The following is a 15,032-nucleotide window of genomic DNA, read 5'->3' as shown; positions in this document are numbered from 1 at the left end:
ACTGTCATCAGGCCTGCCCAGACCGAACCTACAGTGATAACGACACCATGGTGTGTGCTCCGTGTGAAGACAAACAATGTGTAATCTGTGACCAGTCCCAGTGCTACTGGTGTGAAGAGGGATTCTATGTCTTTGGTAACATTTGAAACATTTATTATTTTTGGGTTATGGTGTGAATATCAGCTGGAGAAAACTGTGGATTACATCTGTAATTTAGGAGAAAGGCTACCCCAGACAATAATTTTACAAATGTTTATAAATAACTGTACACATCACAGTAGGCTAAATGCCCCTTTCAGTTGGCCTCAAGATCACAAGCATGCAAGAGATGACAAATGATTCATTAAAAGAACAATACGGTATATATAGAGAGAGTAAAAATGTGTACCTGTGTGTCCAGATGACAAGTGTGTGGATCACTGTAAAGAAGGTTTCTTTGTGGATGAGGAGAGCTGTGCGCCCTGTCACCGCGCCTGTCGTACCTGTGGAGGGCCACAATATGACGACTGTGACACCTGCGAGGACGGAATCACGCTGAAGAACGGGAAGTGTTCAAGGCAGCTTGCTTCCTGCGCTGACACACACTTCAGAAACAGTACAGCAAATGCTAATTTTTTATTTGTATTTATTTGTTGTCAACATTACTTTCTTGTCTCTATAAGCATGCAGTGAAATATAACATCCTTTCTACTCGTCTATTTTTCATCCTATGGGGGGTCGCCCCCACACTTCCATGTCATTCATGTCTACATAATATTTTGTTCTGGTCTCTGCTTGCTTTTTTTTTATCAGGTCAGGGTGAATGTGAGCTTTGCCACAAATCATGTAAGACTTGCTCTGCTGAAGGGAAGGAGGACTGCAACAGCTGCTCCTCAGGTACACATTTGTTGTCTATATGCCAGATTAGACTAAGCTTCTGAAAACATTTCTTAAAAATGTTTAGTGAGCTTGTCTCAGATGTTTTAGGCAAACTTGCCACCACATGTTGTTTCTTTAGCAGGCAGTGTGAGAAAGAATGATAAATAATCTACCTTAAATGTAAAGGTCCCATATTATGCTTATTTTCAAGTTCACATTCTACTAGAACATGTTTTCATGCTTGGATGTTCATAAAACACATAATTACATATTATTTTTCTCGTACTTTCTGTCTGAATACACTTATATTCACCCTCTTTCTCAAATTCTCCATTCGGGCTTAAAGAGACAGGCTCTAGGCCCGTCTCTTTAAGCCCCCCTCCTCCCTGATTGGTCAGAATTTCCGGGTCTTCAGCATCTGTGCTCGTGTGCTGACTTTAGCCAAAGCTCGAGCTTGGGCACTTAAACAAGCTGTTGACCTTTAGCAATCTTTGTGCCCTGTATACCTCTTCATGTGTCAGTAGTCTGATTTGTCTTTCTATCTGATTTGTCTTTCTGTCGTCAGGTCAGTTTTTGACTGCTCGACAGACTTGCGCATCCCGTTGTCCATCTGGCATGTTTGCCAACAAGGCGTCCAGCCGGTGTGATAACTGCTTGAAAGGGTGTGTCATGTGCCAGGACGCCCAGCAGTGCCAGCGCTGTCGCAGTGGGCTTTACCTCCACGATGGAGTTTGTGTAGTGGAGTGTCAGAGGTGCTTGTCCGGTTTCCTAATTTCTTGACTTGCACATGAAAATGGACCATCATAACACATCAATGATCTCTCCCTCTCTGCCTCTTTCCCAGAGGGTTTCCTCAAGGTGGCATATGCCAGCCGTGTGCCCCAGAGTGTGCATCCTGCCAGGGAAATTCCTATCACTGTCTGAGCTGTGAGAATCAGTACTTGCTGCTGGACTACTCCTGCAGGTCTCACTGTCTAGAAGGATATTACGCCACCGAGACAGAATGTCGTCGCTGTCCAGCTCACTGTAGAGAGTGCAATCAAGATGGTCTATGTAAGAGTAAGTAAGCTGGGTGAAGGGTAGAAAAATGAAAGATGTGGAGGGTTAAATAGTCAGTTAAATGTTCCTTCTCTGCTCACTGGACTGACAGACATGTAGCCTAAATGTAAGAGTTAGAATGGTAAAGGAAGTGAGGACCAGAGAAAAATCAGGTGACAAAGAAGGACAGAGGAATACAGGAGACATAAGAGAGAAGATGAGTTGGGGAAAGGTAAAACAGATGTATCCATTTTAGACAGATGTTGTGCATCTTTATGACTGAAATTCCCAATATACAATATTCAATACATCTAAGTACTAAACTACTTGGAAATGTGATGTTTACCAATGGAAATTACATGACAATGTTTTTTTTCTAAATTTATAGATTTTCCTTGATTAAGTTAGAGGTATTTGTATGTTCATCATGACACACGTCTTGTTGAAGAAGAGAATAATGGTCAAGCCAGTATGAGGAACAGGAAGTAAGGGCTGCCTGAGGGGATGAAAAAGGGGGATAAAAAAGCCAAATGCACACCATGGTGAGACAGATAAGTTACTGATTTAGCTGCAAAGAAACTGAAGCACAAATTAAAGGCTACTTTAAACATTTAGACATACATACATATATTTTTAAGTCTGTTGAATAATTACCATTAAATTGTTAGCAGGAGAATAAAGGTTCCCCTCAAGTAAGCAATTAAGTCAGCATTTTTTTTTTTAAGAATGGCTGTCCATAGGTTATAAGAGTTATTAAAAAGTCCAGTTTGTGAAAAGGTTCACAAACGCACACACCCACATCCAGACGATAAGTAATGGGTGCAGGACATAAGAACATACATAGGACAGAGAAATAGAGTCAGCGCACTAGATAATGCTTCTATGAATTATAAGGTGTATGTTTTAAGCGTCTGAAGAAAAATAGGACACTCGAAACGTCCACCTTGGTAGTAATAAGTTTCAAAGGAGCATTATTTAGTGGGTGCACTCGATTCAAAAGTCCAGTTTGTCTCTGACCTAGATTTTTGTTTTGTTTTTTGCAAACAATGTAAACAACACTTCCACTTTTCATAACTTTTTCTCTCTCCCAGAATGTGACGAGTACTACTTCCTCCATGAGGATAAGTGTGTGGATGATTGTCCGGATGGATACTTTGCCAGTGAGCAGCAACAGGAGTGTTTGCGTTGCCATGCTGATTGTGCCTCTTGTGATGGACCGGGCTTTGATGACTGTGATGTGTGTCACAACCCCAAAGCTGTTCGTTACAACGGAGAGTGTCTGGCTAAGTGTCCCAACAGCACTTACTATGATAAGACTACCAATGAATGCAGAGGTGGGAAAGATGGAAAATAAAATAAATTAAAACATGTTTTCCAAACTTACAGGATTTATGAGTTGATTGTGACTTTTGATTGTTTTCCTAGATTGTGACGGATCATGTCTGACCTGCTCTGGCCATGAGCCCTCGTCCTGCCTCAGCTGCGATACGAACAGGAAGAAAGATGCCAGTGGACATTGTGTGTGGTTCAATCAGTGCTCTCTGCACTTGTACATGGACCATAATGGGGAGTGCCAACAGTGCCATAAACTCTGTCATCGCTGTTCTGGGCCGGGCAAAGATCACTGCCTCAGCTGCAACAAGCCAAACTTCCTCCTGAGTAAGATGGTCGTAAATGTTATGCTTCTCATCCACCAAAAAGAAAACTTCTCCTTTTGAGATTGTAACTTTGTGTTTGTGTCCATCAGACAACACATGTGTGCAGGAGTGTCCATTGGGTTACTATGCTGAGGACAAGGACGAGCGTATGTGTGAGCGGTGTCACTTCAGCTGTAAGTCATGTATCGGTCACCACAGTGTGCAGTGTGTCAACTGTAGATCTGGATTCTTCAAGCAGGGAAGCAGCTGCGTTGAAACTTGTTCAGACAGGTTAGAAAAACACACAGACACACAAGTCTCCTCTCCTTTTCCAGTAAAGACCATCATAAACTTAAAAGATATCTTCTCTCCTTTTCAGGCACTTTGGCAACACCACCACCATGGTTTGCGAGCGATGTGACCCATCTTGTAGCCAGTGTTGGGGTCGTGGTAACAGAAACTGTCTGAGATGTCGGGGGGACTTTGTCTACCTGAGGCAGTGGGGACAGTGCCTACCGAGCTGCCCTCCAAGCTACTACCAGGACAGACGGTCGAAGACTTGTCACAAGTGTCACCCCACCTGCAAATCCTGCAGCGGTAAAAGAAGCCTGTCATGGATTACTGCTGTTTTTTTTGTGTCTATGATTTCACATTATTGAACATGAATCGTTTCCTAAACGACTAGGCAGAATAAAGATATTCTACATCACATCTCTACATATATTCCTAAATAAGTGTTTAATGTGTGTCAATCTAAAAATTGACATTTGACAGTTCCCTATTGTGTGATAACTCTCTCTCCTTCCAGACATGGGTGCTCTGGCCTGTGAGTCCTGTTATGAAGGCTACAAGTTCATGGGAGGCATCTGTCAATCCCAGTGTATCATAGGCTCCTATGCTGCTTCACAGGTGACAGACGGTCCTTTACATTGTGTTTGCAACATTTGCCTCATGAAAAAATATATTAGAGCTGTAGCTGCAGTTTGAAAAGGCGGCCAGGGAGCAGTCGTTGGAGATAAAAATGTGTTAACATGACGTCCAGTCTGCTGTGTAAAAAAGAAAAAAATCTTCTGTTTAGGGCTCTGAGTCTGAGGGTGACGAGTTAAACTGCAAGCCATGTGACCCATCCTGCTTTGACTGTCGAGGTCCTAGCATGACAAGCTGCACAGTGTGCCTTGCCCTCCAGATCCTGTCTGATGATGGTCGCTGCTTGTCCTGCTGTGGAAATGAGACACGCCACGATGATAAACCAATACCCAGGGAGTGCTGTGACTGCAAGGCCTCACGAGGTAATCAAGAAACCAAACTGGAACACACTAACACAGACTGGATTTAGATAGTTCCTGGGAAATAGCGTGCATGTGCGTGAGAGTCATCAGTCACATTCTTTCAGGGCATCTTTAATTTGTAATGGTTGCCCTGTATAATTCATTGAATCGACAGTTTTCCAATGAATAGAGTATCATCTTCCTGGCAAACAGAGGTTTCCTGTATTTGATAATGACTGTAAATGTGTTCCATTACAAGGAAATTTCCAATCTTACTGGGCCCTTGGCCATCACAGACAAGACTACGTTTCATTGAAGAGTCTTGTTCAATCCACTCATGTGAGACAAGGATTCATCAGAAACGAACCCAGTATATTAATTAATTGATTGATTGATTGATTGATTTTACTTGACCATTATTGATATAAAATATGAAACAGCACAATAGTCAAGAGGGCAAGTAGCGGCAGATCACACATCAATCTTTCAAATAATTAACATAATTACATAAAAGTCACTCATACATCATAAATACAAAATGCCTGAGATTGACATCCAAGCCATTTTTTTTCCAAACACCTGCTGAACCAGGTACCTTGTTCCAAAGGGTAGCTCCAGCATAAAGAAAAGACTCTTTGCCCAAATTCGTCTTAACTCTGTGTGGTACAAAATCTGTATAGCTGCCCCTAGGAATTCCTGTGAACTTCATTTAGTCTATTGAAATCATTTCTGAAATAACTGGGCACTTCCCATGAACAATCCTATGTGCCATGCACAGCTGCATCTGAGATACATGATCCTACCTTTAACCACGCAACCCTGTCAAGGTGAGAAGATTCAAGATTTCGAGATAACATTTGTTATTGTAACCCTAATGGTGTGCCCCGTCTCCTTCTTCTCAGAGGAGTGCATCCTGGGGGTCAACTTTGTGTTCAGGGAAGCCGAAGATTTAGAGGCTCAAGGCAAGGCTGCAAAACTCTTCGTCACTGTCACTGTTCTTCTTATCCTCTCTGTGGGCGGAGGGGTCTTCCTCTTCCTTAATGCTCGATCCAAATCACTTGCAACCGCACCCAAAATCCAAGCAGGAGGCTACGAGAAGCTGGACACCAACGGAGGCACTGTCTCACAACCCACCACCTCCTCATTTGGGGAATACAGCGACCGAATAGTTGAATGTGAGGATGATGAGGAAGAGGATGACGATGATGATGACATTGTGTACATGGGACAAGATGGGACGGTGTATCGGAAGTTCAAGTACGGACTCTTGGATGAAGATGAGATTGAGCTAGAGTACGATGATGAGAGCTACTCATACAGATGAACAGAAAGCACGAAAATACCTGAGAAGAGAGGAGGAGCTCTTCCTTATGTAATAATTATAAACTTTATTTGTATAGAACCTTTCATACCATAAATGCAGCACAGATTGTTTTACTATAAGGGAAAATGATAATTATTACCATATCATTGTAGTATGAACATCTTGTGAAAATTATTTCTCAACATTCATCAGATACATGATGTCTATTTAATTATTTTCTGAAAAGCTGGTTCTCTTCAAATCATGTTAGCACAATCAGCAGGAGGAGCAGTAGGATGAAGGAGGGTAGAAGCACACAACATAGTCGTACCAGCCAGTTACCAATCCATGTATTCACGACATTTATGAAGGCTGCAACTTAAATCCTAAAGAAGAAGTCGTTGTGACTGTCAGCGTATACATTGATGACGATATCTATGACAGATATGGCTGCCCGGTCAAGTTGGATGTTGATTAGAAGTGTTCTAGCCTCAATATCAATAATTTTAGTTTACTGTTGGATAACGCAACCTATTCATGTGATTGTGAAGAAGAGTTTTATGTAGTCACAAATGTCAGGGGAAGTTATGAATGTGTTGAACATCATAATCACCTTCATGTGTTTGTTTACATTTTCTAAAAAATATATAATAATAAAGAACATATTGTATGTTTACAGCATAAAATGATGCAGTAGTTATTGTTCGCTGATATTGCTTAGAGAAGAGAATACTACACAATAACACATACATTTTAGTTACAATTTGCACAGCTAGATTTATATCCAAACTGTTATAAACACCTTATAAAACACAGTGACACATTAACTACATTTTATTACATTTCATTGCAATTTGTTATTTGATGATTTGACAGATGTAATATACTCCCTTTGTTTCTGCATCATCTGATTTAAAGCTTTTATTAGTCACAGTTGTAACATACTGTCAGTCTTTGTTCAATTTGTAATCCAGACTTTGTATTGCACTGCAGGAGTCACATCAAGCTTCAAAGCGTGTAAAGTACAAGTACAATCTGATCTGTAACCCTGTGTGGTACTGTTTGGACATTTTGCCGGTTTGTTTACACAGAGAGGGAGATCTTTTCTCAGTGGTTTCATCCTGTTTAGGCCACATAGAAATGCTGGCATCTGCACATGCTGCTCAAAACACAACAGGAAGTTGAAGTAGATGTGATTTTGCAAGACCTTTCCCACAAAGATATTTTCTTTTAGCTGTACTTTAGCTGTAGCTCTGTTTTGACTTCAAGGTTGTGCATTTGCCTTGTATTGCTGTCTCCCTGAGATAAGAACCAGTTTGTGTCCCACCCACAGTTTGAAGAGTAAATAATTATGATCTTTATCTGTACTTGGTTGAGGTGAAATGTGCTGTGAATCATTGTTGCATAATGAAGTTGGATTTTGACCTGTGTTGTGTGTGTGTACTCTTGATGTAAACGTGTGTTTTGAATTAACCTGCTCTTGTACAGAGGGGAGTTGAAGGGATTTGGGGAAAAATTGCAAGTCATAACACAAGTGACTTATGTTAGCCGTTTCCTGCAACTGTTAAGCTTTAACATTTTCATATTGGATTTGGTATGATCGTGTTATGTAAGAAACCTGAATTGTGCATACTTTTAAATGAGGATGCATCCTTTTTGAGCCTATGTTGACCTTTGTAATCTTATGGTAATACAAAATCACATTCCCAATTTTCAGTGCTCTCCTACGAATTGAAAATGAACACCCTTCACAGATAAATCTTAACTTTTTACTGAAAGATAAAGCTCATGTAACATCAATGTAAAGTTGTTTGATAACATGACCTTAGATTTAGACTTAGACTTTCGGACGACTCCCGCAAGGAAATTAAGTTTCCAGCAGCATTCAAAAACAAGGGAGGTATAAAAATATATATACCTTCATACTGAATCGAGTCCAGTGTCCTGAGTTTAAGGCTCAGGAAATAAGACATAGGATGTAAAATGGTTTAGACTTAATATTTTATTGAGTTGTCCTACTGTGACACTTACACATTCGAAAATGGATGGGGTCCAAGTGGACTCGAAGGACACAAAAGCTCTTCTTAAGTTCTTCATACCATGCAAGACTGAAAATGCCAAGCAGATTAAGGCTTCTTGCGACTGGATTAGAGGAAAATGTAGAAAATCTTACTTTCCACAATAACAGTGGTTGGTCTCTAGTTTATCTTGTCTTTAATGCTTTATAAATTTAATAAATGTAATTTTCATTGAGCCATACCCTAACACGTGGCAAAAACAAAATGGGAAAGTATTTTGATCAAACTATTTATTTGATTAAATTACAGATAACACAAGAATGAAAACATAAAAGTGCTGAACCTTTTTCTCTACATGAAGTAATGCTGGTCCCTGTAAAAACTTGAATGAGTAGTTGCAACAAATGACTAGACAACATTTAACCCTACTGCAGCAATGCAGTTGGGACAAACGTTTATAGTTATGGAAACATCCCTCTTAAAATCTTTGCAGGTTTGAAGAAGCAGCACATCACAATTAAGTTACAGTGAGATTTCCGTAAGTGCCTTAGAAGATGAATATAATGGATAATGTAGAATTCAACATGATAAACAGATACTAGCTATTATTGCATTATAAATGCCAACATTCATAAGTTGCAATAATACATTTTACCCCCTAAATAATACTATTATGCAGTAGTCAAAATCCAAAATCACATAGCTAGACTCAGTCGAACGCTTATTAACAACGGTTCAAAGAACATTACACACTTCTAGTTGTAGGTAAGGTTAAGTGTCATCTTGTTGACACAGACACACATGCTGTAACGAGTGAACAGTTTTTGAACACATTTTTTAAGATTTTGAAGACCCCATGAAACTGTAATATATATAAATATCAAGAATAGTATGCGTATTGTAGCCTTTTCTGCAGGATCGTTTTTTTTTTAATATATATTTATGGTATAACTTTGAGGTCATACACTTCAGACTGTTGCCCTTCAAATTATCAGAGCAGGGTACTAGACCTGTGGACCTTCTACTTCATCCTGTATCACCTATCAATGTTTTACAAACCCACAGAGTGTAGACTGTAGGTTTGAGTATCAGGCGAGTTGCAGTGGGAAAAAACAACACAAAAACAAAACAGACATGCATAAGAATGTGCTTGCTTATTCAGCCAGTGTTTCTCCGATCATCTTCCATTCTCCATCGGCTGAATGTAACAGGATCATTCTTTTTTTAGGGCAGTGATTAGCGCTAGAGGGCTTGTTTCACACTGGAAGGGAAAGACAGAAAGTAAGGATACTTTCATGCCATTGCATTCACAAAATGTTTTAATTTAATCTCCCCAACTTCATGCAGATGCCTTGTATTTAGCCACATTGTTTCATAAAGTTATCCAGCAGTGTGAGCGGTGTCTTATTTAAAAGATGAAAATGCCCAGACATTCTCTCTAACCATCTAAGAAACAAAATATCAACAGAAAAGGAGATAAGCATTGACAACCTTGGCTAGATAGTGTTCAGGGTTGAGTTCACGGTCTATTTGTGTCTTTACATACAGATTATTACAAAGTGTCCCTCATCACACAATCTGAATTATTAGGTACCTTCTCACAATAAAAGATTCCAAATATACAGCAGGACCAGGACCAAATTCAAACAGTTATGCTGTTAGATGAGGCAATCTGGTATGGAAATATACAATAACATTTATTACGTGACTGGTTGTCTTTAAGAAACCCATACAGGAAAGATGTAGGAAGTAAAAGAAAAACATAATAATAAAAAAAAAGATAGGTGGTTTATGATCATGTCCATGTGCAGCAATGATGACAGCTGAGATCTCTGAATAAGGCTGTGCATTTCAATCAGTGCATACACCTGGGTGTATATTGAAACCTCTGTGTCTTTCTTGTGTGTGTGCCCACAAAGTGCTACAGTCACAGCCAGCAGTCAGTGACCATTCATAATAGTCTGTGATGTGGATGCGGTGGTGGGGGGAAGGGCTGGCAACGAGCTGGGAGCACTAGTGAAGAAGTTGTCGTCTTTCAGTTTTAAATGCTCTGGGAGCTCCAGCGCGACCTTGGCCTCCTCAATGTCATTGTTTATGGCTGCAATGAGCGCTTCTGTAAGGAACAGAAATGGGAGAGAGATTAAAACTTGCAGAAAAGAAGACAGGTGGTGCAAAGATAAGACTAGTGAGTGTGTAGGAAGGGGGGAATCATGAAAAGATCACATTTGGAGGCATGGGAAATCTTAGACCTTTGAGTGCAAACAACAAAAATGTTTGTGGGAGAGAGATCATACCAAGTGAGCTGTAGCTTCTCTCAGGACGGATGTAGCCCACCATGACGACACTGAGAACCTCCCCATAAAAGTCCTCTTTGAATGTGTGAATCACGTGGGTCTCCTAGAATAAAAATAAATATGTATTCTTTACTACAGCTGTCAAATATAATGTACTGCATTTATCTTATGTTATAAAAAAATGTATTGAATGGCTTGCAGTCAGCTCGGACTTATATTAAGTAGTTGTATAATAAAAGCTGAAAAATGTGATGTACACTTTCTTTCTGACCAAAACACAAAAATAAATTTGCAGTGAATGCTGCTTTACTTGTACTGACCATAGATTTCTTAGTATTTTTGTAGTAAGGGTTCCAGCCAATGCTCATCACCATCTTGTAGACATCACCATTTCCGACGCAGGCCCAGCCGTAGTAGATCCCTGTGCTAATATCTGCTGGAAGATTGTCCACCACTGAGTCAGGGAAGTTAGCTGGAGATGGGAGAGAGAAAGGGAGAAGGCAAGATGAAGATTAACATGTAAGGGTACCGGCACCACTACACATACGAGCATGAAGAACATTGACGTGGTCCTGATGTCTGTTTATACGGGCGTTTCCCCGCGACTCGTATTTCAAAAAGATGCAGCGTGTTTACTGCAGATTTTGTCATAAATATACTCAAAAGCAATTGAACAAAACAAAAACTCCGAGGGGTGATGACGTATAAGCCAGAAGAAACAGGAGGTGTTAAGATACCAAAGGCTACAAATCCATGAAAGGTTTTTTTCATATTGTTGACAATTTGTTACAGAGAGTAACACACTTGGTACTTTCAGCAAATGTCTTAATTGTTTAGAAGCTCTGCATAGTCATTATCTGCTCAAGAATATAGCTTTTATATTCAATGAAACTGTGTTCACTGTTGTTGGATAAATGAAGCAACTTACCATATGGTTTGACAGTTTTCTGGAAAATTAAAAAAACATAATGTGCTCGGATTGTGCCTAAATTATGTTTGTTAATATACAGAAGTGTGTCTTAATATTATTGGTTAAGGCTGACTTAACGTCAAAATAGTCTAGTTTAAGATCTCAACCTACAAAATGCTGTTTAACACTGCATGTCTTTTCTGAGGTCAAATGTCAGGGTGAATGACATTTATCGGGGTCTTCCCTATGTTCCCTCATTACTATGAAATGTCCCCCTTATCAAAATTAGGCTCTGTGTTCCGCATCATTGTGTTCGTTGGTAAAGCACAGTTAAGGCTCAATTATGCTCAACCTTACATACAGATACAGACAGAGCCTATTGAACCTTCAGTGTTTATTTTGTCACTTTTGCTGGAAGCTTCTGAAGACCGTTGAAATGGAGCAGTAGGCCGACCCCACGCTCAGAATTTTACTCAAGCCCTTGGAGCGCAAGTGAGAAAAACAACATTTAAATCTGAGATAAATTGTTTTCTTTCGTTTAAGAATTAAAAGTAAGTGAGAAGAAACTCCAGAATAATCTGTATTAGTTCCTTAATATTTGTTCCCTAAGTTTTTTCTTTTTCATCTGTGGGAAAAAAAAAAAAAAGGTTTGGCAGGTGATTCTTTTTTTTGGTAGTGTTGGTGGAACATAGACACGCTCCCCATTTATCCTTACAAGGTTCAGATTTGCTTTTTAATACACTGGACGTGACAACGATCAGGTCATTACTCATTTGTATGTTTTGATTGATTACGATCACATGGCATAATTACCCATCCCTGGAAAGTTCTGTTGCTCAACTCACATTTATGGCAGTCAAGAAAAAAGACGAGGCATAAAGAAATGTGTCACAATCAATGCTTCTCAGTGCAAGTCGGTAAGTAAACATCTTCAGTGATTATGGATGATAATCAGGTAACGGCCGAAGTGGCGTCGCTTGCGAGCAGGCAAGTGCTTGGGGCCCAAGGCCAGTAGGGGCCCCCCGGAGCTGACAAATTTTATACTAGCAGTGACAATGCGCAAAGTTTGCAATGACAGTAGGAGACTTGACCTCCCTAAGGGGGCCCCACCTGATTCTACCTACTGCTGTTCAAGGTTTCTTTGAAATGCTTATATTCATATTTTGAAAATAACTAAAATGTGCACTTTTGAAATAAAGCACATTTTTACATTTCACACATTTTTTGTTGGTGTCAGATTATTTATAACATAATGGTGATGAAGACTGGTTCCAGGGCCCCCCTGTTAATTTTTGCCTGGGCCCCCAGAAGACTCTAGAATCGCCTCTGATCTGCGACACAGGCTGGCAGATATTGAGGCCATAGTCTCAGACTGCCAATGTTAATGATCTACTCTGGTTAAATGACTGTGCACCGACACACACTAAACTAACGTGCATGTACGTCACGTTAAACTACGTTGAGGGTGAGCTCATGCAGATTAAAGCCAGATAATCAACTCACCTGTGGGGATCCCCAGCTCTTTGCTTCCTCTGCCGAAGCCTCGGATGACCTCCCCTCGGCAGAAATACGGAAGGCTCTTCATGACTAGCTTCCCGATAACAGCTGTCAATATGTGGACGCTACAGAATGACCTCGAAGGAAGTCGGACCAGCTAATAAGCGGCACTACTGACCCTTTGACGGTTAGCGAGACAGAAATATTACCCTTGTAGAGTCCAAAGCCTGTAGCAAACAGCTGTACCTGCCTGGTTAGCTCGAGTTGGATAAAGTTGATTATCGATGGTGAAAGTTCACCGGCTATGCTAAGCTAAGGTAGCTACTGTTAGCTTCAGCAGACGCACCTTGTTACTAAAAACGGTTTTTTCCAGCAGATTTCGGTTACAGTTACTCGGAAGATAACGGCCCCGGCTTCAGTGAGGTCCACTCAGGTCAGGTGACGGGGAGGACGAAGACCTTGTGCTCACAGGTGGGGATGTTACATGTGTCGCACACATCATCAGCTTCACTTAACTCTTCTGCTGACGTAATTGGACGCGTCATCAAAAGCGGGCCGGCCGGGAGTCACGTGTTGCGTTCAAACGTTTAAGGACATCTCGCAATCACAAATGAGGCATTCATGGACCCATCTGGGTAAATATGACGCAGGGTTTTAAACCGAAGCGTTACCCTTGAGCAATAAGAGAAAAAGGTACGTTCTAGAAAGGGTTTACTGTCGCCCCTTAATAAGCCAGTCTTATTTACTCATTTAGCCTATTTATTTATTTATTTATTGGACAATTTAAGTTTACAAATTCACGCAGGGAACGGGAACGGTAGCTTGCATATGAAACAACATAAGATATCAGTCTATATCCACATGCATATTTAAAGGTTGAATATGTAGAATATTTATTAAAAGCTAAATTTAAAAATATTAATGCACCCACGGGGCGTTTTGAGGGGTACAGAATGAAAGCATTGCTTTTCCATATATATTAAAAAAATTAAATTAATTGAAATTGAATTACATTTTTCTTTAATTTGACGGGTTTGGACTAGCTCGTTCTTTGCTTAATGATGATATATTTTACATTCATTCTTGAGACAAATGAATAAAGGTTTACTCTTTTTCCATTTGCATTTATGAATATGATATTTACCATAACGATATTATATTCACCATATCATACATGCCTTCGGGAGTCCATCCATATAAATCAAAACCCGAAATAATACAAATGAAAGATTACTAATTATTATGAAATCTACCTAGTCAGCTGTAGAGATCCTGAAAATTTTAAAAACAAGAAAGACAAAAACAAGTATTCAGTAGTTTCAGGTTCTTTCAAACAAAAAATCCACAAGGATCTACTTATAAATGAAGTCATATCTGCAATGTTTCAGCAGCTGGATAAACATTGTTCATTATTTTCAAATTAACTTATTTTATGTGAGGTGAAATTGGCCATTTAAGGTTGTTGCAGTTTGCAGTTGCAGGTTGTTACATTGTTTAATTACCAGTAGACTAATTTTGATGGTGTTTCAAAATCAGAAACTAGCTTACATTTCAAATTTCAAAACATCAACAATTTTTTTTTAGTGTAACATTTTCTTTCACCAATGTGCACTTCATCAGTATTCAGTTCATGTAACGTGGTTGACATGTATCATGTGTTTAAAATGAATTGGAAATATATATAACTTCTTCGCTTCCTTTGGCGTTTAAATACAACCACACGAGGGCGACATGAGTACCATTCTCTCCAAAGCACCCAAACCATGGTCCAGACCAAAGACTCAGTCCAGACAGACTGACTACTCTTTATTAGCACAAAGGGAGAGAATATAGCATAGATCAGGAGTGGTAAGAAACTCCAAAGGACTAAAAGTAAAACCTCTAGAATGTATCATTATATTATGGATATTTGGTGCCTCAACAGAATAAGATATAAAAGGAAGAAAAAAGAAAACAAAAAACAATTATTGGTTATAATAATAATAATAATAATAATAATAATAATAATAATAATAATAATAAATAAAACTGACAAAGTTTTGTATAAATGCATCCACTGTAAATAGAAATAAATAGTAGTGAATTTCATGAAATTCTTTTACCATATCGATTAATTCAGGCATAAAGCATGAGCACAAAAAACCTGAGCTTCAAATTTTATTAGAAGTTTGTATTGTGTGTAGTCCAGTGTGTGTGTTTGGTGAATGTT

The 15,032-nt window shown here is 39.5% G+C and overlaps 1 protein-coding gene across 1 annotated transcript; it reads right to left on the bottom strand.

Annotated features, from left to right (window-relative positions):
• Window positions 1-8,408: 8,408 nt before the first annotated feature.
• Window positions 8,409-13,324, bottom strand: rfk (riboflavin kinase). The gene is made up of 4 exons (XM_083913120.1): window positions 12,830-13,324; window positions 10,737-10,888; window positions 10,417-10,519; window positions 8,409-10,235 (listed from the first exon to the last, which is right to left on the bottom strand). Exons 1-4 carry the CDS (start codon window positions 12,909-12,911, stop codon window positions 10,063-10,065), a joined length of 510 nt encoding a protein of 169 aa, XP_083769246.1. The 5' UTR covers window positions 12,912-13,324; the 3' UTR covers window positions 8,409-10,062.
• Between the last annotated feature and the right edge of the window lie 1,708 nt (window positions 13,325-15,032).

The sequence above is a fragment of the Echiichthys vipera genome (assembly GCF_963691815.1).
Source record: "Echiichthys vipera genome assembly, chromosome: 4".
NCBI lineage: Eukaryota > Metazoa > Chordata > Actinopteri > Perciformes > Trachinidae > Echiichthys > Echiichthys vipera.
The sequence above is the reverse complement of the archived record's forward strand: the minus strand, read 5'-3'. Positions and strand labels throughout refer to the sequence as shown.

Coding starts and splice junctions, on each gene's coding strand:
- rfk (XM_083913120.1), bottom strand. CDS start 12,911: ATGAAGAGCCTTCCGTATTTCTGCCGAGGGGAGGTCATCCGAGGCTTC. Junction 10,889..12,829: donor AGAGCTGGGGATCCCCACAG/GTGAGTTGATTA, acceptor TCCCATCTCCAG/CTAACTTCCCTGACTCAGTG. Junction 10,236..10,416: donor GAGAAGCTACAGCTCACTTG/GTATGATCTCTC, acceptor TGTTCCTTACAG/AAGCGCTCATTGCAGCCATA.